This window comes from Ambystoma mexicanum, chromosome 1q (genome assembly GCF_040938575.1).
Source record: "Ambystoma mexicanum isolate Mex_15411 chromosome 1q, UKY_AmexF1_1, whole genome shotgun sequence".
Classification (NCBI taxonomy): Eukaryota; Metazoa; Chordata; class Amphibia; order Caudata; family Ambystomatidae; genus Ambystoma; species Ambystoma mexicanum.
The window spans coordinates 417,547,705-417,573,700 of record NC_090922.1 but is presented as its reverse complement, the minus strand read 5'-3'; the positions used below and the strand labels follow the sequence as shown (position 1 = coordinate 417,573,700).

Sequence of the window (25,996 nt, the reverse complement as noted above, 5' to 3'; positions counted from 1 at the left end):
CGTCGCGATCGGGAGAGAACGCCACGTAACCCCCACGATCGACGAACTCATCGTCGACCTCACCGGAGCTACAGTCTTCAGCAAACTCGACCTCAGATCAGGCTATCACCAGCTACGCCTATCGAAAGAATCCAGGTACATCACTACCTTCTCATCTCACCTCGGCCTGATGAGATACAAACGGTTAAACTTTGGAATATCCTCTGCGGCAGAAGTGTTCCAACATGAAATCCGCAAAGTTATCGCAGGCCTGGAAGGAACCACCAACATCAGCGACGACATCCTCGTATATGCCCCAAACAAAGAAGAACACCATCAACGCCTAGCAGCGGTCCTGAAAAGGCTCGAAGACGCAGGCCTGACACTCAACGCAGAGAAGTGTGAATTCGACAAGAGTGAGCTGTGTTTCTTCGGATACATATTCAGTGCGGAGGGAGTTTCCCTCGACCCGTCAAAAGTGCAAGACATCAAGGACTCCAAAGCTCCACAATCTGCCTCCGAGGTGAGGAGTTTCATGGGGATGGCTACCTACTGCGCACGTTTTATCCCTGACCTCGCAAGCGTCGCAAGTCCACTCAGAGAATTAACAAAGAAGGACCAGAAGTGGGAATGGACCGCTACGCACCAACAAGCGTTCCAACAAATCAAGGACACTCTATCTACCTCCACCACCATGGCATTCTTCGACATAAGAAAACAGACCGAGCTTCTCGTGGATGCCAGCCCTTGTGGCCTAGGAGCAGTGTTAACCCAAACTGACAATGAGGGCAGAGTATTCCCCATCGCATTTGCCAGCAGAGCTCTCACAAAACCCGAATAAAACTATGCGCACATTGAAAAGGAAGCATTGGCCATTTTGTGGGGATGCCGACACTTCAAGGTCTACCTGCTAGGGAAGCAAGCTAAAGTTTTTACAGACCACAAACCACTAATCCCGATCTTCCGAGGATCAGCCCCCCACCCACCTGCACGCATAGAAAAATGGATGCTGCAGCTACAACCGTACAACATTGAGGTGGAGTACCGCCCAGGATCGGACAACCCAGCAGATTACCTGTCTCGTCACCCAAGACCGGCTACCGACAGTGAGCAGCACCACGCGAAAGAGACCAATGAGCATGTCTGTCAGATAGTCGCCTGCGCAAGACCGAGAGCACTGACTCTACAAGAAGTCGTACAGGAGACAGAAGAAGATACCGTCTTACAACACACGGCGGCAGCCATCCAGTCTGGCAATTGGAAAACTTATCTTACGTCCATTGCCCACCGCACAACACCAGCCCAAACCAAGCTCAGAGCACTGTTTGGGATCAGGCACGAACTCTCAATAGCTCCCGAAGGAGTGCTGCTGAAAGGGCACCGCATTATCCTGCCTGAGTCCCTAGAGGAAAGGGCTCTCAGATTAGCACACAGCGCACACCAAGGAATTGTAAAGTCCACGGCCTACCTCAAGTCCAGGATGTGGATGCCGAACATGCAGCAAAGAGTAATAGAGCTAGTCGAATCCTGCGCGGCTTGCCAAGCATCCAGGAGGCCCGAACACCCCGAACCAATCAGCAGTACCCCAAGGAGCTGCACACGCTGGGACGCGGTCAGCATGGACCACTGCACCATCGCGGGAGAAGGGCATCTACTCGTAGTCATCGACGAGTTTAGTAGGTATCCAGAAGTCGAACATGTAACCTCGACGAACGCCGCAACCACCATCCTCACATTGGAGAAGATATTCGCCACCCACGGAATCCCGAGGAAAGTGAAGAGCGACAACGGGCCCTCTTTCACCAGTCAAGAACTACGCGACTACTTCAAGGAAGTGAACGTCAAACACCAGCGAATCACCCCGAGATGGCCCCAAGCAAATGGAGACGCAGAAAGATTCATGGGATCACTTAACAAGGTCATCAGAATCGCTAAAGAACAAAGACACTCGTGGCTGACGGCCGTATACCGGTTTCTGAGGACACACAGACAGACCCCGCACTCAGCCACCGGGATCAGCCCCGCCGCCCTCATGTTCGGGGTACCTATACAAGCAGAACTCCCCATACACCCCCACTGGACAGCCCCAGAACCTGACATCCCCGCGATAGACGCCAGGCGACTAAGGAGAAACGAACAGGAGAGCATCGCCAGGCGAGCCAGCCACCGAGAACTAATCCCAGGGGACACTGTCATTGTCAAGAACCTGGCACCGCCCAAGAAGATGTCCCTAAACTTTGAAACACGACCGTGGACAGTCAGCACAACCAACCACAGCATGGTCACCGCCACCCGGGAGAGAGAACCCGTGACACGCAACATATCACACTTCAGAAAAGTACCTCCGGAGATGTGGGAAGAACAGTCAACACCCCCAAGGGAAGACGGCAGAAAGACACCGCAGACTCCTCAAGGACCAGCTCCAACGGAGAGTCTAGCCACGCCAAGAAACGCAGGCGGATCACACTCGCCCAACAGGGAAACCGAAGCAGAGATCACGGGGAAAGACAGGCCTACAGAAAGGAACACCCACTATCGCCTGAGAGAAAAGCCCAAACCGTCATGTCGCCTCCAAGGATACATAGTAGACAGAATCTACAGGCGAACGCCCAAACCAAGATGAGCCCTCAGAAGGACAACAGAGACAGTTAAGTCGCATGCTACTCTGCCAGTCAGAACTGTATACAAGATCCCGTGTTAGTTACCATGTTATTAAGTGTAATGCATAAATATCTCCAAGTTGGGGAGGAATGTGGTGTCACGTGATCCTGCGTGCGCAAGCACGTGACACCAGGGAAAAGAGAAAATAAAGGAACCACCGGACTGACGTAGAGTCAGTCCGGGTTTATGCATCCAAGCCGCGAGTCGCGTGGTTTGTTACGCGCGGCTGCCCCCGCGCTGCGCTGTGAGATCGCCCGCCCCCGCGCATCGGCGGAGGTGGCAACAGAACCCTTGGGGCCCTGACACACACCATCACACCTAGCACAAGTTCCTGGGTTGTGTGGTAAATTGTGTGACCTCTGCCCTGCAGTTTCCCCAGTACACGATAAGAAAATAAAGATCATGTATGTTACCCAAAGGCATTGCTAGGGGGGGCTGCGGGGCCCAGATAGAAGCTCAGGGACTACAACCAAAAGGCTATAGCTAGCCCCGAATCCTGCCAGTCCTCACATTAGCTTAGCCCCTGATCTTTTGCAGACCTAGCAATACCCCTGATATTGACTCTTCAACAGGTGACGTTCAGGCATTTGGTAAGGATTGTGAGTCTCCTCTCGGAATCTATTCAAGCAATACACCTCGTACCCATTCATTATATGGCCCTCCAAAGGATAACAATTCAACATTTAATTTGAGTAATAGATTATTCAGTCTGTGCCCAGCATTCTTCTGAAGTAATAGAAGAGTTAAAATTGTGGCGGCAAAAGATCGGGACATGGAGACATATTTGGTTTGTACCCAAGTCTGCTCTTAGAGTCAGATGCCAGACTCATTGGATGGTGTGCACTTTGCAGTGGAATTTGAAATGGAGTGAAATGGTCAAGCAAGAGGTCCCCGAAGCATGTCATATGTTTAGAGATGCTTGCTATTTCTTTTCCAGTGAGGGTTCGATGTGTAGTATGGCTAAGGGTGGACAATCTCTCTTTGGTTTAATATGTAAACATACTAGGGGCACAAGGGCAAATTAATGGCGGATCTCGCAGAAGATTTTTGGGAAATATCCTGCAAATTGGTTGATGGTTCAGGGCAAATACATCCCGCCAGGATCAATCTGATGGGGAATTGGATGTCCTGTCATTGGAAATACCCGACAGATTAGCATGCAAATGGATTTCACGTTTTACAGAGCCACTGGGGACCATTTCACATAGATCCTTACAAGTCCTGTCTCACTGCCCAGGTTCTGCAGTTTTTCAGATGGAGGTTGGACCCCTTGGCAGTGGCAACAAACACATTTCTTTTTTGAGTTGGCGTCATGAGTTGTTTATATTTAGTGCTACGGACTCCATTTTAGACCAGTCTCAGGCATGGTTTTGTTTGTTTCTGAAATATAAAATGGATGCTTCCTTTCTGTCACCCACCTTCCCAGGATTTTTACACTGCCAAGGGGAGAAATCCACCCTCTTTTCAGTCAGGGCAAACTACATCTTCTAGCATGGCGAATATCAGAGATAGAAGTCAACATGCAGGCACTTCACACCTTCCGCCTTTGTAGAGAATTCCTGGGCTGCTAGTATGAGTGACGGGCTTAGGCCCACGTTTAGGTACATGTAGTACAGGTGGCTACCTTTTTGGCAGAAATAACTACAAAACCAGAGAATGGCTGTAACTCTACAATTTGCCCTTACCATGATCTAGTGGGGGGATTTCAAGTCAGGGAACACACCTTTGTGTATAGATAACTCAATGGAATTAGTGTGTTAGCTGGCTGACTGTTCCCCGATATTCACATATGTGTGATGTGGATGTGGCTTCTGCCATTGATTCATGCATGGCTCTGCAAAGAACTGGTACTCTGAAAATGGTTAGCAGCCAAATTGGTCATGCTAATGAGTTGTCTTATGAAGTGTTTCAGATATATGGGTTCTGCTTCTAACAGGCAGAGTTGTTACTCCTTCGAGGGCTTCATTTCGCATTACAAAATGTACCAAAAGTGAGTCACTGGTTATTGATATTCCAGCATTTGCAACAAAGCTGAAATGCCGAAATGATGGGTTGTGGCCTGTTTATGGCAATATGAGGCAGTGGCAGAAAGTTTGAGAAATTCTAAACAAAATCTCTTTATGTCCCTGTCTCTTCCCCTACTTTGGCTTGATGACTGAAATGGTTTTTGGCAGAGGCGAGGGATGGACATCTATTTTTATGGGGCTCATTATTATAGAGGGGCCATGGCTTCTGATTCTTGTGTAGCAGGCTCCAGGTTGGAGTATATTGTCAAGGCTGCTGATTGGTTAGTAGTAACTATCTTCTATACCTGTTCTTTCTAACGCTGTTGTGTATGATTGGGCTGTTCTTTTATCACAGCTTTTAAGAGTGCATGAGAAGGGCCTCCATGTCATGCCTTAAACTACCTATTGGTCCTAGTAGGTTACGCCAGACAGTTGTGATTCTATTAATGGGAGAGGTGAGTATCATATCTACTATTACTTCCTGGACTTTCATGTATTTACTTCTTTTGGGTACTTTGATGGATCAATCAATGTCATGAAGAACTAACTAGAGGAGCTAGCACAGCAAGCAGTTAGTGGATTGTGTTTTGGTTCATGAAGGGTGCGGACTGGTGGAAATGAGGCCTTGCCAGAGTGAAGGGGCTGACGATATGGCTCAAGAAGTAGTCAGATTGGACCCTGGGTAATGAATCGAGAGAAAGCAGTTGTGGGAGGAGTAGTTTTATTAGTTTGCTTTGGCAAACTATTTTTTCTTTCTGCTTTAAAATAAAGAAACATGTAAATAGCATAATACTCGTCTCTGTGTCATTAAAGGAATCGCGACAATACATTGTAACTTACTAGGACCAATTTGTATTCCCCTTCTAAACCTGCCACAAGTGTTATTCGGTTCTGTACTGTATTGATTCTATAAACTCTGCTGCGTGTATTTGTGACCGATTCCAATAAAAGTATTATCTAATCTTACTTCCAATGATCCTTTCCTCCATTCTCAGATCATCCAATTTATAGCTCTTTCATAATAATAATAATAATAATAATAATAATAATAATAATAATAATAATAATAGAATTTTGGCCATGACGGATAGTGAACATACTTAACCAGATGAAGACTTGCTTTCCTGAACATTTGCCGGTCTCTGCTGGCTTTGTGGCATCAAGAATTCTTCAAAGTGAATATGAAAACTGCCAAAATGTAATTGATAAGTCCTGCAGAAATATTGCCCTAAGTCCCGGGGGTGCAAAGCAATTGGTAGGTAATTTCCACTGGGGGCTGCTCTTTCCATATAGAAAAATCTTCTTTTTGCAAGTATAAATAAATTAATACCTTTTTGCTGAGGGCATAGTGCACACATGTATTAATCAATCTGCCTCTCTATTGCCTTTCAGTGCCTTTCCCTTTTCTACCTATATAGCTTCTTTGCTACTTTCTTCTCCCCTTATTGTTAATGTATTTATCACCTTATCACTTAATGAAATGTGTTGTAATTTAAAGGGGACTTTTATACGGCAACCTCTGCCATTTGACATCTTGTTGCCCAGTTCTGTAAGGTGGGGGATGAGTTGTTGGGGAGAGGAGAAAGGGTATGATGTCAAATCTATGGTGTTGATGCATGCAGATTGGAGGCACCCACTCAATCTGTGTGCTAGTTCGATTTTAGGTGAGTTGGTTTAGGGCACATGTGATTTATGTCTCCATGGGCGAGGGTCACACATTACTGTTATGCCCGATTGTATACAAATGAGTTTCACAAAGCGATGAATAGTGGTGAGTGTGTAATTGGGATTGATGAAGCATCAGGAACACTTGTGGCTATGTTTGCTTGTTGGTATATGTGGTTTAAGGTGTTTAGGGATAATCAAAAACAAAAGGAGACTGCATCAATGCATATGTAATTACGTTCTCCCTCAAAAGACAGAACCCTACAAATGCAATAGAGTTTGACACATATCAGGAGTTCATGTGATCTGGCCCAAAGGCTGAGCTTGTAATAGCTTTAAACTGGCTACAGAAAATACTACAAACTCCAGTGTAAAAACACTCTGTGTATTCAGGGAGAATTGTGCCTGGCGCACTGGAAAAATGCGACTGACAGAAATATCCACACCCATGTATTGGTGATATAAAGAGCAACATAACTTTTCAAAAGATACTGCTTCATTACCTACCAATCATGGAACTGCACAACCAAAATACGCCAAGGCCCAAATGTGTCCATAATGTAAGTAATCTAGCAGCAGGACACAGCCTCTGTTAGAAAGATTTCCATTTCAATGTGAGAAAAGTCAAGCTAATTATCCTGTGACTTTATAGGATGTTGCCATGTTTTCCAAACAAAAGGATTGCTGCATATGAAGAAATTACCCCAAAGGCAGATTCTAAACTTTATACAAGAGAAAACATGCTTAAAAGCTGGTAAAATAACTCATCTGCGATCTGCAGATTCAAATCCCAGCAAGGCCAACTCAGTTTTTCATCGTTCCGACGTCGATGGTATCAGCTAGAGTTGGGTGATAATTGTGTGTAAATATTGTATGAAAAGCACTTTGGCCAAAGTGCTATTTTAATAAGAAATCATTGAAAGATAATGTTTTTTTTCTGCTAATTGCGGATGAAGTTACAAATACCTTATTATGTACATGACAAAGTATGGTGTTTTTACTGGATTGCACTTTGTCATTACAATAGAAGTGAATAGATCTTTCAGGCATAGAACAACATAACAACCTCTGAGTTGGCTTAGGGCAATGCTGGTCAGTTTTCCAATGAAATCATTGAGAAACACACTTCTTCACTTCAACCCTGTATACAGGTTCCCATGTGGAGGAGGTTAAGATTTGTATGTATAGCATGTGTTTTTCTTTTATAATGAAAAACCATGAAATTCCTCCAACAAAGGCCCTTGTGATCAAGCCCTGTGAGTTAATGAGCAGCCCTACCTTATCTAAGGACAATGTCATAGCACCAGCCCCAGCAGTGTGAGGGGCCTCTCCACCCCCAGGTCCTGGAAAGGGGAGCAGGGTGGCCAGCCCCGAGACTTCAGTAATAAATGATTCCTTTTATGGCGTGAGATGGAGAAACATTGGCTCCTTCATCTTGCGCCACAAATGAAATAAAGATTTCTTTTGAAGGGGGAGATGGAGGTGCTCGTGCTGTTTACACAAAGCTGAAAAGGTTGTTTTAAAGCTGAGAATCTCTTCTTTCAAATGGAATTGCCTACGTTTTTTATTACTGAAAACAGGATTACAGAAATGTGTGTTTATCGACGTGGCATGTTGCTTTGGAAAAACATTAAATATAAACTGATTTAGAATTCAATATTAGTCTGAGAAAATGGGCTCCCACCTTTTCCTATTCACATTAACATAATTTATAATCAACCAATGAAGATCTGGGGTGCCTTTACTATACAAGTGTTTAACTACGAAGCATGGCAATGGAAATATTTGACCAATCAAACCGTGCGACATAATCATGTCATAAACCTGGGGATATTGCACATTTTAAAAATCAGGAACACACAGGGAAGAGCATTCTGACTTTGAAATCAAAAGCTACTCAGCAAGGAAGAACACCTGCCCCCACTAGATGAGTGACAAACCTGGAAATCATCTGGAAGAATGGTTCTTATCTATGAAGGAGAGGAAGTGACCTGCTGGCTGGGAATTCACTGGGAAGATTTGCTGGCTTTGTAACCTTCAAGATTTATTCAGATTGAGTATGAAAAAATATGTCCCCTAGGAATATTGCCTTAAGTCCCTGGAGTGCAAGGGAATTGTGAGGTCATTTCTGCTGGGAGGTGTTCATCCAAATAATGAAAATGGTGGTATTTTGTGTCAAATACAACAGCACTTCCTGTCTTATTTAAATCCTACTGAGATACTGCAAGTAAAAAATGTAGCATTTCTGCAAATAGAGCCCAGTCATTGACACATCATTTTTCATCAAAAGAGAATAGAATATGTGTGCTAGCTACTCTCAGTTAAATACTGTTTTCATTGCACTTAAAGGTCAAACACTGAGTGTGACATGCACTGGTCCATAACCAGCCGGTGCCGCCCACCAGGCAGGCATTCATTGCCTAAATGGAGGACTTGGGAAGAGGTTTAGCTAGCTTCAAATAACAAAAATTAACATAATATACATAGGGGTTAACATCGCAAAGAAACATTGATTCCTATATAAACATAATACTGGACTCTGATCTAGATTAAGTTATGGACTGCATAGTCGGCGTAGAGAAGGATGATTTACTTTTCGCTGTTGATGATTGGTGTATCCACTAATGAAGTTAATAAGATAACAGCCATGCCATTAATAAAGAGGGAAAATAATAGGGGCCTATAACACACCCTTGTCACTCTCCCAAATTTACAGGGAAAAGTTGAGATTTTTGTCCCGCTTGATCCCCTTTTACTTAACCCTCATTCTCTGTATAAATTGATGTAATAATGGTTAGTAATGGTTAACAGTTTTAGTGGAATGTCGTGATTAACTAAAGTGCCCCATAATAGCTCCCGGTTTACGGTATCAAGTGCTGCTTTTAGATCAACAAATGTTAAATACAAAGTAACACTTTTTTACATAGCATATTTTGGTATGAGTAGTGCTAGCCCGAAAGTCTCTTTTAAGGTCCCTATCCCTTTACGAAAGTCAGCCTGCACATGTCTCAAGACTCTTTTATTAATGGACCACTGGTTTAACCTACTTTTAAGAACTTTCGCATATGTTTATTTGAGGCAATCCAAGAGGGGTACGTGGTGATAATTAGCTGGGTTGATCTGATCGCTCTTTTTAAAAAATAGGGATGATTTGAGCCGTTTGCCATGATCTTGAAGGATTAGTGTTGGATACAATAGAATTGAGCATAATGATGAATACCGGAACCCATATTGAGGACTCACATTTAAATAGATCAACCAGCATTGCATCTGGTCTTTGGGCATACTCAAATTTTTGGGAATATAAAGCAAGATCAACCTCATTGTTTGAAATACCAAGTGGCTGACTTCGTTATACTCTTGACCATTGTCATGACTAGCTGGTAATTCAGTAACAGCAGTTGAAATGTACAGATTTTTACCAGACATTCTCTGGGAGGCATGATAACGGGCGCTACAAAACATTGGCAGCCCATAGGTGATGATCTTCCAGAACATGGATTGATTTTGTTTGTTCACCACCTGTTTAGAATCTTCCCATGTCGGGACTTCCTTCTTTTTCCTAGAAAACATAGATTGATAACTTGATCTTAGTTCTTACACCTTTTGTGAGTTTGCCTCCCTGTGTGACTTAAGCGCAGTAAGAAGTTTGTATTTTAAAATTCTGCACTCTCTGTCATACCAAGACAGAGTAGCCTTAAGAATGATTTTTGATTTAGAGCAAGGAAGTGTAATGATGGGGTTAATACACACCACAAGGTTCTCATTGAAAGAGGTTAAGTCCATCCTAGTGGATGGATCAAGATATTCACACAACAAAGGTATCATTATATTGTAGATTCCTACATACATTTGATCTCCATAGTCCATTTCAAAGTTTTTATTATTTGTATGTATTTTATTGTTTAAAGCATGGACCTAGCCCGAGAGCAGTGCATCGTTGTACAGAGTGTGGGTAGCTGGCATTTGTGCTGGCATATTTTAACAGTAGCACAGTACTGTGAGGTCTGTGCATCAGTATGTGTGTCTATTGGAACTAGTCCTTGGTCAGTTGTTGTTGAAAGAGCCATGTTTTGAGAGATTTTCGAAATTCTAGAATTGTGGGGGCCTTCCGAGCCGACAACGGAATCGAGTTCCAGAGCGTGGGTGTATGACAAGAGAAGGATTGTCTGCGGGTCCTCTCTTCGCGGACGGGTTATGTTTCATGCTGATTTACCAGTTTTCTGCACAAGGAGTGTGAGCCTCCAGATATGTGGAACTTAGCCAATAGGTACACTGGAGTGATAATTGTGACTGCTTTGTAGATAATACAGGCAGTGTTGAACAGTATCCTGGCTTGTAGTGGAAGCCAATGTAGTTCAAAAAGGATGGGGATAATTTAGCCCCATTTCTGTACTCCATTAATAACATGTGCTGCAGAGTGGTGGACTGCTTTTAGAGGAGCCAAGTGAGTAGCTGGGAGCCCTGTTAGGAGAGCATTTCCCCATCGATGTGCAAGACCACAAGGGCCTGCACTATGGTCTCGATGTGCAGCGGATAAAGGGTTTGATTTCTTGAAGGGCAGAGATTCTGAGCCAGGCTATTTGTGTTTCTGGAAGGGGAGATTGCTGTCAGTAGTGAACCCTGAGAATGTTGCTGAGTCTGAGGGTTGTGTAACAAATCCTTGTGGGTGCATACCATTGAGCCAGTGATGGAAAAGTTGTTTTTTAGCAGGTGGACCGATCAGGACAAATTCAGTCTTGGATGGGTTTAGGTTGATGGAGGGAGTTGACATCCAGGACTGGATAATGGCTGAATTTACGACGGTCCTTTGAGGTGTGTATGTCAGAACTGGATTGTTTAAAACTATGTTTTGGCATAATAACATTCAGTAGTATAACTAAGGATTCCTGATCACTTTCATCCCTTTGGATGACACGAAGTTCCTTTATAAGACAGCAGTGTGCAAGATCAGTTCGACAAAAGCCAATATGACTTATCGTATTGCCTGATCTATATGTTGGGATGGCGGGTATGTCCCCTAGGATGCAGCCATTACAAGCCCGTAATCCTTTTTCTGTGAACATGGTCCCTAAAATAAGTGCGTTCCCATGGTGTGCCTTGTTAGGTGGAATATCAATTTTAGGACTTCCCCAGAATTCATAGTCATCATCTAGAACATCCTGGAGACAATATAAGGACTGAAACTGGGCACCGAAGTCAGCTGTCATTGCATTTTTTTATTTGTAAAGCACTTATACACAAGTGAAGTGCTTCAAAGCGCTTCAAGGTGGGAAGGGAACAAGGGAATACAGTCGTCATTCTTAGGCCCTGAAGATTCTGAATGATCTTAACAAAAATAACTAGCATACTAGGATAAGGCATTTCAGCTAGTGCAAGTGTGTGACAGGAGGAATGAGAGAAGGGGTGGGGTTTGGGAGGAGAAGAGCATCAATCAATAAACTACCGTACTATGCCTAACGGCTTTTCAGATAGTGCAAGTGCATGACAAAGAGTGGGGAGAGAAAGGGGGGGCATATAGACAATAAACTACGGTACTCGGCCTGACACTAATAGACAAGTATTTCAGGTACAGCCAAGCAAGGGAGCGGAGACAGGAGGAGGACAGGACATACAGACCTGCTAGTCCAAATGCGTTCAAGGTCGTGAAAGTGCACAGACAGGAAGCGCGAGGGAGGAGGGGACAAGTGCGGCCAGTCAAGCAAGGGACTGGGTTAAATGTAGAGTGTCTGCCCCTCTCATGGAGCAAATTCTGAGTGCAGTAGTGCCAAGCAGAGTGCAGGAGCCCGAAGGCAAGTGCAGGACTGGAGGGGGAGCCTGGGACCTGTGAGGCTCTGGAGGTGCACCATGTGACCAGTCAGCAAACTGAGCAGGTTGGAAAGAGGAAGCAGGGGAGAAGAGAAAGAAGGTTAGCTGGGTAGAGGGGGAGAGAAAGAGGAAGAGAAGAAGCAAGTCTTGAGGAGTTTCTGGAACTTAAGGAGGTCCGGCTCAAGACAGAGAGAGGCAGGGAGGCTGTTCCAGAGGGAGGCACCTGCCGAGGATAGGGATCCACCCCCCAAATCTCTGTTTGGAAAAGCGTCTCACCCGCAGAGAGTTGGAGGAGGCCAAGCCGAGGGCTCTATACGGAGAGTATTTAGGAAGAGAGCGCAGCACGGTCCCAGAAAACCTCGTGGATTATGCAGAGGGACTTGAACTTGATCCTTGCAGCTATGGGGAGCCAGTGGAGAGATTTCAGCACTGGAGAGATGCGGTCCCTGGGCTTAAGGCCAAGGATAAGTCTTGCGGTTCTGTTCTGGATAAATTGAAGAGGTTGGAGAGTAGCAGTTGAAAGATTGAGAAAGAGACTGTTGCAGTAGTCCAGTCTGGAGAGAAACAGGGCTCTGGAGACAGTGAGCCTATGGTGGAAGGTGAGAAAAGGTAGAATGCCTTTGAGGAGGTGCAGATGATAGCGGTAAAAGCATTGCTGACCTCCGAGCCCTACTGTTGTTGCCTTAGGGATGCGAGGTCGCCGAGTCCAGCAGACCTCGAGGTGGAGCATCTATCCTCGTTGTCACATATTGGCGGTGCATTTGGTGCGGCTTCCGACTCCCTGGGCTGCCATGACTGTGGGTCTGCACATTCGCCGAGGTCCATGTTCGCTCTTGGCCCTGTAGCAGCATCAGTTGGTGCTGCAAGCCTCTATAGAGTCCCAAATGCATACCTGGGCATCACAAGCATCAGCGCACCATGTCTCAATGCATTCTTGCCCCTGATCATATATATGCTTGGTAATTGCTTAGTCTTGTGCATGTACTTCTGTGCTCTGTGAGCTTCATTGCCTTCTTTCCTTTATTTTATTTTATTTTATTTAATATTTATATTGCGCCGGTAGCTCGCGAGCCTCGGGGCGCAGAAACAAGGACACAAGAACGGACGGAACAGATAGTGATTAGACAGAGCAGACGGGACAGTCACATAGAATTAAGCTAACTGAGGCATATGCCGTGATGGCCGTTTATTTGAAGATATGGGTTTTTACCTGTTTGCGAAAACGCGAGTAGTTGGTTTCCAGTCTAAGGTGGTCTGGTAGGTTGTTCCAAAGGTTGGCTGCAAGGGTTGGAAAGGCTCTACCTAAGCCACTTTTGAGTTTGTGAGGTGACGTAGCAATTTTAACAAGTTGGGATGATCTCAGTGTTCTATTAGGAACGTATGGTTTGATCCTAGTTTTTAAGTAGGTTGGTGCCTTTCCGTAGATGCATCTGTGAACGATGGTTAAGGTTTTGAAATGCACCCTATCTTCGATTTTCAGCCAATGAAGCTCTCTTCTGGAGTTGCTGATATGTTCTGTTTTAGTTTTGAGCTTGACAATTCTTACCGCGTTGTTCTGTACAATTTGGTAGCTTTGTAGGCATTGCTTGGAGGCACCCAGGACTAGAGCGTTGCCATAGTCAAGGCGCGATAAGATGGTGGCTCTTGCTATGGTCACACAATTTTCCTCGGATATGAAAGGTCTGATGGCTTTTATTAGACGGAGGTGGTAGGCACAGTTTTTTTTGATGAACTGTACTTGGGCGTCCGCACCCAACGATGCTTCTAGCAGCATACCTAGGGTTTTAACCTTGCTTAGGACCGGAATGGGGGTATCTTTAATGTGGAAGGATGTGTAGGATGAGGGTAGCTTAGCACGAGCAGAGGATGAGCCGAAAATCATGAGTTCCGTTTTTTTTCCGTTTAGGCACATCCAATTGGAGTCCATCCATTGCTCCACGTGGTTGTATATCGTGGTAAGTTGCTGGCTATCTTTCTGATAATTGCCACTTGGCCCCTTGGTTCTTGTTCCCCTTCTCTTCCCCAGTGCATTGCTCCTCTTACCTCCTTAATCCTGGTTCACCATTTGCTTGGGTCCTGTTTCTCTGCTGCTTTGCTCAGATGCCTTTCCTTCTAGGTCCTTTATTCCATCTGCTGGGACCTGGTTCTGAATCTTCCTCCTATTTTCCCCCTGGGTTCCTGTCTGACTCCCTTCTCTTATCACCTCGCCTGCCACCGCTTGGTACACAGTATCTTGGAACTCCATCTGTTATTACATTTATTGGAACCCTGCAATTTGGACTTCAGCTACTATCACTGGACATCCCTTGTGGCCTTCACTGACAGTGCTTGCACTGTCCTGGTTCCACGTAAATCAGGGAAGTGCCATCCAATGGAGTTGGGAGCTAGCCCAGTGCCTACCTGTTTACACCAGGGTGATATTGGGTCGGTACCCCGCTCTGCAAGCTCATGTTTCCACGCTCCTTGACAGACTGGCTACCTCTTCACAACAAACATCTGGAAGACCAGGTATGCAGTGCACGCGTGATGCTTTGTATAACATGAGGCCACATGAAAAGTATAATGACTAGGCCATCAGGAAGCACCAGGTCAATAATTTGAATGTCAGGGTGTCAGATCTTCAAGTACACCCAATTCCGTTTACACACTGAAGGGAAGGTGTCGCATGAACTAAAAGTGTGGGTTCTACCTTGTTGAATCATGGAGCTTGATCACTGGATAGAGCAAAAATCGAGGAGGGAAAGCTGCTCACCCATAGAACTGGGGAGAAAGTCTATTTTAGCAAATCAAAATTATTATCATTCTCTATAAACATTCTACTGGCCTGAATAATAAAATCTTGTATAATCGATATAGCCACGAGTATGCCTCACCCGGTGTGTGCATTTGTTTTTTAAGGAGCCACTGTTTTCAAAGGCACCCTTCTTTAGTAGAGGAACTTCCGTCATATACACAACATTATTTTCCAGATTAGGTACTCTAGCCCCCCTATTGGTAATATTGTGCAGGCGCGGGGAAATTGAGAGATATTTGCCCACACTGCATACACTTGGGGTGTTAAAGCAAACTAATCCTTCCCCTTGGGGTAGATTCGGTTGAGTAGTATGCCTAGAAATTACAGACAATGATGGCTTTAGAGATGGACCATTCTGACAAGAATGTAATTTGGCCTTACTAGTAGCATTATCACAAGGTGGGCCTGAAAGTGCATTTGTTGTTCTTGCAATAGTACCAATCATTGTTTAATAACCTCCAGATCTTGACTAGGCAGCACAGATAGCGTTGCGTGGGCGCTGCTATTAGACACAGCAGCCCCGAGGGTAGGAATGGAACTTAGATTGCATTTATTGGCTTTCTTACACAGAATTGTCACTAGATCGCTTAGTGAGTGGGGTTTTCGATTTAAGATGGTTTATTTCCAATGATAAAAAGGCCCACGATTCCGGTGCAATCTGGTTATCTTGTGAGGGCAGGGATATGGAAGCCACTGGAACAACTGCATCACATAACCATTGTGATGCAGTTGTTCCAGTGGCTAGGCTGTTGTCAGCAGGGCTGGGTCGACAAGGGATTTCAAGGCATTAAGTCTATTAAGACAATTGACTAATTGAACAATGATGAAATGTATAGATTTGTGTGCACAAGGCTCTGCTACATCATGACTCCTCGTATTAGACTTAGCAGAAGCCAGTGCAGATGAAGAACTTAAAAAGTGTACAGCAGCTGTTGTTGAATAAAGCTTCCCTCCTTCCTTGTCCATAGGACGCGGAACCTCAGTAATGAAGTCAGAATCAAGCGCAGGAGGTTCCTTCCCACCTTTCAATGGCTTGTAAGATAAGGTGGACTGCACAAGGCTAATTTTCAGGCCTGAGCTATCTTGTAATATGGCTGGATCATCATACAAGCTATTTACTGGTTTGGCTGGAGATGTTGTAGAGTTACCAATCTGTTTTATAATTGATTGTTGGTGCACAGTGTTGTTAGTTGGTAACTTGACAGTGCCCGTACCCCCTAAATCACTTCAAAGTACCTCAATCTCATTAATTAAAATGTTAGCATCATTGATTGGAGCCATAGGTTTAGCTGCTTTTTGAGTCTTATTGGGTGGAGAGATGTGTTGCCTTCCTTTTAGACATATTTGAAGCTTCAAAAGGCAACAAAAGATTTGAATAAACAAATAAAAGCAGTTAAAAGGCAATCTAATTTTAAAGAATGCCAGAAAGACAGGTTTTGTAAATTAATTAAACAGGCTTTCCAAATAGCAGCATAAAATATGATGTGCAACAATGCCCAAGCTCAAAAGTGCATCATGCTATACGATGGTTATTAACCAGTGTCGGTTATTAATACTACTATTTATTTATTTTATTTATTAAATGGACGGACGCCTGCACATTGCATACTGCTGGTGCTGTAGGGGTGAACACCAGGCTAGTCTAGCACCCTGTCCCCCCTTATCAGTAATATCCTCAGGTTCAAAGTGATATCTTCAGGTTCGGAGATAAAGGAGTGTCCTTGAGTGCATTAATAGCTTAACATATTTGTTATTAGTACCCGGAGGCGACATTCCATGGGATACACTTAACGTGGATTGGCTCGTTTCCGTGCCATACCACAGTGTAATCCTGTGGACGCACTTACGTGCATTGCGCGCCAGGTACACTCTCTTTTTTTTTTTCTGGAGACCATGGAAAGGGAGAAGGGACCTTACGTAGTCCTTTCTCCCTTTTCCAAGGTGGCCAGTTTCCTCCCATTCATTAGTACGGAGCAAGTTGGCCCAAAATGCACCCTGTTGCTCCATACTAATGAAGCAGCACGCACGTTCTAGTTTTCCTAGAACTAAAGCGTACTGCAACGACACCTTTTCAAACAGCAAAAGAAATGCTGCTTGAAAAGGTTTCATCTGCATTAGTATTCCTGGGCTGCAAACATGGGAAAACTAGTATCCTGAGACTGCAGACAACAAAATACTAATGGCAATAACCGTCTCGCCAGCGGGCTATTACTACCTTAAGGTAATGCCCCCGGGGCCACTGTTAAGGCCCTTGTAACGCTCGGGCCTGTAACTCAGGCCCTGGGGCATTACCTTAGGCGGCAATGGCCCGCCAGCTGTTAGGGCACTGGTGCAATAGGGACTACAGAGAGGAACACCCGATTGGGTAACAGGATGACCTTAGTCTGATACCCTGCACCCCTTTTAACAGCCTAGAGTAGGCACACCACAGTCATTTCCTGGATTATATTTTGATGATGAGGGATCCCATCTGACCGTGGGAGTAAGAGGTCCCAGAGGTGTTTTTTTGGGTGATTTGCGAGGCAGTCTGGAATATGCCACATTGCTGCAGGGATGTTAGCCTGACACGAGGTACTCTGTATTGTGGTTGGGCCAGTTGTATAATCCCCTACTCTAAAGACATTTATTTGCTTACTTTCCATGTCATGGTAAAAAAAAAGCATTGGTTGCTATGTTTTTTGACACTTTGCAGTTATTCTAAAAATAAGTTCCCCATAGCACTCAATCTAAGTAACTTAAATTAGAATAGAAAGTGAGAATTATGTTGTACACCAGCAAGATGAATTGAGTGTGACTTGATCCAGGTTTCGTATCTGATTAGCTATCCCTGGTTAAGGCCGATCTGTCTCCTTTGAGTGGGTTACCCATTAATATAATCTCGTATATATGTTGTTGGCAGCCTGGGGGGTCTTTTGCAAAAATATTTCAATGCTAAAATAACCACCTCAGCCAAGTGCAATGTCAGTGTTTAAATGAAGGGGTCCTACTTACAATTCAGACCAGGAATGTAGTTAATATGACTGGAATGCATATTTACAGCCACGGCATCTAATATAGATATATATTCTGTGTTCAGCAGTTAGGTTGCTGGTTTGACGTAGAGATATATGCTGCTTTCAGCAGTTAGGTTGCTGGTTTGACGTAGAGATATATGCTGCTTTCAGCAGTTAGGTCGCTGGTGTGACATAGAGATATATGCTGCGTTTAGCAGTTAGGTCGCTGATGAGACATAGAGATATATGCTGCATTCAGCAGTTAGGTCGCTGGTGTGACGTAGAGATATATGCTGCATTCAGCAGTTAGGTCGCTGATGTGACATAGACATATGCTGCGTTTAGCAGTTAGGTCGCTGGCGTGACGTAGAGATATATGCTGCATTCAGCAGTTAGGTCGCTGGTGTGACGTAGAGATATATGCTGCATTCAGCAGTTAGGTCGCTGATGTGACATAGACATATGCTGCGTTTAGCAGTTAGGTCGCTGGTGTGACGTAGAGATATATGCTGCGTTCAACAGTTAGGTCGCTGGTGTGACGTAGAGATATATGCTGCGTTCAGCAGTTAGGTCGCTGGTGTGACGTAGAGATATATGCTGCATTCAGCAGTTAGGTCGCTGATGTGAGTTAGACATATATGCTGCGTTCAGCAGTTAGGTCGCTGATGTGACGTAGACATATATGCTGCATTCAGCAGTTAGGTTGCTAGTGTGACGTAGAGATATATGCTGGATTCAGCAGTTAGGTCGCTGATGTGACGTAGAGATATATGCTGCGTTCAGCAGTGAGGTCGCTGATATGACGTAGACATATATGCTGCGTTCAGCAGTTAGGTCGCTCATGTGAATATTCCTTGGGGGTAAAGAAGACAGAACGGCAGATGACTGAAAAGAGTGTGTGAGACTAATGCTTTCTTTCAAACAATGTTAAAAGACAGCAAACGTGTGCATTTCTTACACAAATGTGGTCACGTTTGCCAAAATTGGTCTATCTTGAAGACATCCCTGTTAATTGCGGCTCCACGTTCCAAATGTGTGGGAGGGGTGCTGTCAACAATTGCTAAAAGAACACAACGGTGCATTTTCGAAAACGCATTAAAGATAGATGGACCTTTTCTATATGTTTTTGCATACATTTGGAATTTTTTTTACAATTCACCACTGAACAAAATCACTGTAACTGAATTAAAGAGGGGAACATGTGTTTGCACCTGTGTGAAGCCTACATTTTGAGACACTTTTCCATTCTGCACACAACAATGGCAAACAAGAATATACAAGAGACAGCTGAAATTGTTATTGTTGTACCCTTGTTTCCTTATGACAAAGACATTACTCAGGAAACCAGAAAGATTATCACCTTCCAGGACAACAATTATGAAATAAGACGGCCCCACTAACCTAGCTCCTATGTGATGAACTGTCAGGCAGGGGTGGCTAGTCCATAATGGTGAGGGAGCGCCAATCCACCAGTACTATCACCAATTATGGTGGAGCTGCGGCTTAAACTGTCAATGGAAAAGCTGGTTTCCCTTTGACAGTTTATGCTCCCCAGTGCACATTTCCAATGGCACATTTCAAGGCTGAGAATGTTTTGCCTCCCCAGCTTTGCCTGGACCAGCACATTCAGACTGCAGGGGGTGTTGGAAACGGAGAGTTCAGGCTCCTCCTTGCATGTACAGAACCAGGGAGCGCTCTGCGATTCCTGGTTCCTGTTCTATTGCGTGGGAGCCGGGGGGCCTTTATTACGGGAGTCCTCACTGCGGCAAGTGCAGAACCGGAACCAGGGCTAAAGCTAAGTGTAGACTGCAGAATTTATGTGTATGTAATGTGTGTGTGCATGCATGTTTGAATGATCGAGTGAATGGATGGGCCTTTGCTTGCGTTTTCTTTGTGCTAGCCAGCCTAGATATTTTTTACTGTGGCATGACATTTTTTACTGCAGGATTATATGATAAAGCAAACATGGTACGTGTTATTACATGGCTAGAATGGCATTTTGGTGCATCCCATCTGGCTATAATATCTTATTGTGGCATGGCATTTGTTACTGGGCATCTATGATGAAGCATATGTAATAAGTGTGTTTACGTGTCTAGACTGGCCTATATTGGTGCAGAACATTTCTGACATCTTTTCATATTGTGGCAAGAGTGTCTTATTATTATTCTTTATTTTGAATACTTTAATGATGTATTTATTTGCTTAATGAAAATTATTGGGAAAACAATGCCTTTTTGCTACCAAAATGCATATAGAATGTGTTAACATTGATTTACAGAGTGGAGAACCGGTGTCTTTAACAATGGGTGAGAGGATATGGCAATAAGACCAAGTGATGCAGGGGAGAGTGAAACATGAACCAGGGACAAGGACAGTAGAGCATGATCTAGGAACAGGATAGTGGAGGAAATGCTAAGTTTTAGGATGAGGGGGTGAGGGATAAGTGCTGCAGAGATTGTCATTGAGAGGGAATGGGAGAGGAAATGAGAGAGATGGGGTGGTAGAAAGGGCTATGCAAGTGGTTCTTCAGAAAGGAGGAGAGCTAGGAGGTTGGATTTAAATTACAATATGGTGGGATTAGTGTGGAGGGGAAGAGCATTTCAGAGGAAGTGCAAGGGAGTGAGGAGAGAAAGAGAGCCGAAACGAGAAAGAGCGCAAGGGGCACAACAAGTGGCAAGGAGGTGGCTGAGGATGACTGCAGTGTGCGATGGGGAGAGCAGGGCATGAGATTGGTTGCAAGAAGGGTGGGGCAAGTCTGTGTATAGGTTTGAAGAGGTGTTTATACTTTGCCCTATGTCTCATAGATAACCAGCCTAACTGACCTCGGGCAGGGGAGGTGGAGGTGAAGCGGGGCAGGTTGAAGAGTGTATGGACAGCAAAGTTGAAGAATGTCGGGAGGTGAAAAAGTATAGTTGGGAAGGCCAGAGAGTACACTGGCACAGTATTCAGATCGAGAGAGTACTAAAAAGGAGATTAGGTGCTTATTCTTCTGATGTTGAAGAGATTATGTCTGGCTGTAGTGGCAGATTTGGAGATGACGAGCGAGAAGTTGTGAGCTGGGTCAAAGATGATGCAAAGGTTTCAAGCAGAAACAGAGCAGGGAAGGTAGTCGGGAGAGAAGAATAGAAGAGAGGAAGTGGAAGAGATAGCTTATTTGGATGGGAAGTAGAGAACTTCAGTCTTGGTGGAGCATGATCAAGTGAGATTCCACTCAGCATTTGTTGGAAAGACAGACATTTTACCATAGTTCATCAGATAGGGGGGGGAAGAAAAAGAATATCAGAGTGTCATCAGAAAAGAGTTGATAGGAGAAGCCATAGGAGGAGATCAAGGTGCCAATAGCAGATGTATAGAGAGGGAAGAGAAGCAAACCCAGGACTGACCCTTTAGAACACCAACAGTAAGGAGGGTGAGTGGGGGAGGAAAGCCTGTTCAGGGCACCTCAAATTGTCTGGGGGTGTGATATGAAGCAAACCAAGTGTGGGCCTTGTCCCTGATGCCTAGGACAAATAGTGTTGGGAAAAGGTCAGAATGGTTGATGGTATCCAAGACAGCAGAGTGGTTGAGAAGAAACGAAATAGATGAGCGGTTAGCATGACAAGCGGAAGAGATGTAGCTGTTGACATTGAGGAGAGCTGACTAGGTAGAGTGCTGATGTCAGAAGCCAGATTGAAGAGGATCCCTGAGGTTGTGTGTTTCAAGGAACTCAGCAAGTCGGTTGAAAACTTCACACTCTAAGATTTTGGAATAGTGAGGAAGAATAGAGACAGGACAAAAGTTGGCAGGACATTTAGGATCCAGGCCAGGTTTCCTAAGGATAGAGATGAGAGTAGCTGACATGTCTGATGATGATGGAAAAGTAGAACTGTCAAGAGAGGAGTTGAAGAGGGAAGTAATAAATGGAGCTATATGGAATTGTGGGTCGATGGAGGCACATGAAGGATTAGCCCTGAGAAGAATGTCATCAATGTTAGTGGGGCAAATGAAGACATTGTTGCAGGATAGGAAGGTAGAGGTTGTGGAGAAAAGTGAGCAGGTGGGGAGGATAGAAGGTAATTTCGAGGGTATTTTGAATGTGGGAAAATGTTGAAGCAAAGTAGAGAGCTAGATCGTTAGCAGAAAGAGTAGAGGAGATGGAGGAGGGTTTATGAGGTGGGCGAATTGAATTGAAAGATTTTTGGAGGTGCCTAGGTTGAGAGGACTGAGACAATGATAGAAATATAGAAGTCACATTGAGAGCACAGAAGTAGTTTTAAAGAGCAGTCAGGTAGAGTTGGAAATCTGGGGAGTGACTAGATCTTTTGCAAGTGCAAAGGCTTTTCGTGATTGTTGTTTTTGGGGTGCAGGGTAATCCAAGAACATGGAGGGGAGCGTTTAGGATTGAAAGTAGTAAGAGGGAAGTGAGAGGAGAAGGGAGCGTTAAGAGCAGCATTAAAGTTAGTAAAGGCTGTATCAGTGGTTAGAACCGGGAAAGTTGCATTGGAGGAGAGAGAATGGTGTAAGTCAAAGCGATAAAAAGGGAATTTGGAGGAGGGAAACTTGCACTTGGTAATGGAAGTGTAGATGGAGAGAGGGGGGTGGAAGTAGGAGTGGACTTTGAGGCAAGCGATGGAATGATCATTTCTTGCTGTGAGTTTGAAGTTGATCACGAGCCAGTCCTTAAGGCTTGGATGTGCATTTTCAGCCATGCAGTTCAAAGGAATGTTCCTTGTGTGTGGCAAGATCTGCATCATGTGTCAGCTGCTGCCTCTCAGGGGAGCAGGCAACAGCATCCCAGAGGTGCACCCTTTTCATGATAGCGGAGGAAAAGAAAAGCACAGCACGTGAAGAAGGCAAGACAATATTCTGGTGCCTCCCACCTTGGATTTATCCAATCTTCATTTTCCCTGACAGAGTCCCAAGATGTCTGAGGGAGAAGGAGCAGAGGAGATATTAGATGAAGAGAGATGAGAGGAGATGAGGCTAAGGTCAAGGGCGCTGCCATTTTAATGGGTGGGCATTGAGTGAACAGAAGAGAGTGAGCGTTTAAGGAGAAGAGAGCTAAAGTTAGTGGATAGAGGAGTGAAGAGAGATGGGAGGTTAAAGTCACCAGTGACAATGAGGTGATGTTGGCGAAGAAGGGAGTCAATTAGTTGGGTGTGGTGGTCAATAATTTGACCAGCGGGACCAGATGGCCAATAGAGAGATATAATATGAATGCCATAGGGAGACAGCGCCAGGCGCAATAACGCCCATAATATTCTTCAGAAAAGCAGATAATGCTAAACAGAGCTAAACCCCAATGCACATGTTCACCCCATACTTCAGTTTAGATTTATTGGCAAAATAAGTGATATCAACGAAGACATACAGGAGTTGTACCTTTCTATAAATGCATGCATTTTAGAAAATATAAAACTTAAAAGAAAACCAAGCAGACCAAGATCTAGGGCAAGGGACTAGATTAGAGACATTGCTCTGGGTGGCACAAAGTAATGTGTCATACTGCTTAGTTATGCTAAACTGTAAAGGCAAATTGCACTTGGTAGTGGCAAACTGTACTGAGTGATTTGTTCCACTTCAGTGTTTTACATTTTTTTACACTGCTGGCTATTAGGATTATTAGGGGCCTGGGAGGTTGACTTTGGTGGCAGATGTGGTTGTATCAAAGGTGGTAGATAATGAACACGTGGAACCAGCCCACCTCCCCTACTCCAAGCACCCGTGCTGCAAAGGTATCTTCATGCGCCTTTGTTCAAAGTGAAAGTGCATTAGTATGCATTTTGTTATGTTTATTTCTCACTGCCAACGACAAGAAGAAAACAAGCACCTTTAATAACCACAAATATCGAGTCTAGTGTTCCCACAACTCTCATGCCCCAATGATCCTCACTATGTTAACAAAATGTTATGCTCAAAAGTGAAGTGTGAGCTTCATTTTTTGCCACTAGTTACTTTGTGGAAGTGAAAGAGTTTGGTGATCATTGGGGGAATAAAAGTGGGAGGTATAAGGGTACAAGCCATTCAAAGATTGAAAAAGAAAATGTCACAAAGCAATTGCCAAAAAGTACATTAGCACTCAGGGATTTCTGTTGATGAAATCACGTAGAACCCACTAAGCAGTGTCCAGGAAGATGAACCACAGGACTCCCAGAATTGAAGGTGAGGTAAAGCAACAAGGAGGGAGGGAAACTGGAAGAGGAACACATAAGATTCAGCAAAGGTCCCAACCTACCCCTGACTAATAGTATCTTACTCCACTCAATAAATCTAGCCCTGGGTGGGCTTACACTTCATAGTTCATGTGTTCAAATGCGGCGCTAACTCATTCACAAAGGCTGCAGATTTTGCCATGCAACTTGAACACATTTGACCTAGCTACATTACATTAATAAGTTGTCTCTGCAGTGCAGGTGCTGTGGAAATGTCAAGATGCAAAACGTCTGAGAATAAACGTCGAACAGTTAGGGATTAACAAGAAGGGGTGCGGGAACTTAAGCTGCGGAAACCCTAACACTGAGGATCAACCAAGCCTCTTCTCCTCTAGACACAACCTGAGGGGTTCATAGAGACCTTGGTCTGACTGACAGCTGGTTGCCATGGCGAAAGAGTAAAGCTTGGCTTAACTCGAACTTTGATACAACGGACAAAAAAGACTGGCATCCAATTTCCATCTGACGTTCACTCTTTATTCTAGTTATCTGCCGCGATCCTTTGTGTCTCCCAAACTGTTTAGTGATACAGTTCCTCATCAGCTCTGAACATGACCCTCCCTTTGTCCGGTGGGCCACCTTCACTGGTGCAAACGGAAGGTGCCTGGCTACTTATCCTCACTTACATTTCACCTCTTAATTCCTGTCTTTGTGATTTTCCATTAATACATATATATCCTTGCTCCATGTTCAGGAGGGCTTGCGACAGGCGGGATGGTGACATAGCGGCTTAATATCGAACTCTTAAATAAATGATACACAACCACAAGCGATTCAACAACAAAACAGCCATTTATATAGAAACAATCTTTTTCGAAAGATACACCACATTGGTGTACAGAAGAGTGCACGTACTTTATAGATCATGGTACTTACTCATAGAATTCCGCAGCAGGGGTGATTTTGTACTTGGAGTACTTGGTGCCATTGGTCAGTAGAGACCCGTTGGCAAGCTTGGGGTCAGTGCAGTTTGGGCTGTTCCACGCATTTCCACAAGTTGTCCAGGGCAGTTTGGTTGTGAAGGATGAGAACAGATAGTACAAAGACCAGGCAATGATGACGTTGTAGTAGAATCCCACATATAGCGCGATGAGTATCACGGCGTAGCCCACACCTGATAACAGCAGGGAAAGATGCACATATTAGTCAAGAGCTGTATACAAAACAGAACTAATTCTATAACAATTATATATAGAGAGAGAATTAAGTAACCCTTCCTCAATGCAGGCACAACAGAAAGGGTAAGAAAATTCACTTAAAGATCTGACGGCTTCTTTCACATGACTTGTACTTTCTGAAGCCATTAAACGGCTAGGTATATGGTATGATATGATTGGTTATTTATAACGCGCTTAATACCCAGAGGTTTCTAAGCGTGGAGCCAGGGATCGAAACTGTGTTGCTCTGTGTCGTCCTGCTGCCAAGGTGAGCATGTTGCCCCTGAGCTATCCCCCAGAGACAAAGTGGCGAGGATAGTGTGCAACCAGAAGAATCAAGTAAGTGGGGTGGGCTGGTAAAGAGCGGAGACCAAAGGTACAGAGAGGTGAGAGGAAAATGGCAGGGCAGCCGCTTGCAGCTACCAATATATATATATACATACTTATATATATATATATATATATATATATATATATATATATCGAAACCAGAGACCCTTAACAAAGTAATACAATGGTGAAATTCTAAAAGATATTCAAGATGAAATGTATTGAACAAATCAAGGAAATACTTCAGAGAACATAAATATTACAGATTTGATAGTTTATATGTATAAACCGAAATATAACTTCAAACAAACAGTAAGAGGATTCACACCCAGCGTTAAACCAGAAAGCTCAGATGCAAAAAGCATAGAAAGTGGATATAAAGATACAAGTATGGACAAAAATGGAACAC

General features: G+C 44.2%; 1 protein-coding gene across 1 annotated transcript in view; it reads right to left on the bottom strand.

Moving 5' to 3' along the window:
• Positions 1-25,996, bottom strand: part of SLC6A2 (solute carrier family 6 member 2) — a 1,124,598-nt gene that overhangs the window by 780,046 nt on the left and 318,556 nt on the right. The window contains exon 4 of the mRNA XM_069639646.1: positions 24,977-25,214. Within this exon, the coding sequence (XP_069495747.1) occupies positions 24,977-25,214 (238 nt within the window). The remainder of the gene's footprint in view (positions 1-24,976; positions 25,215-25,996) is intronic.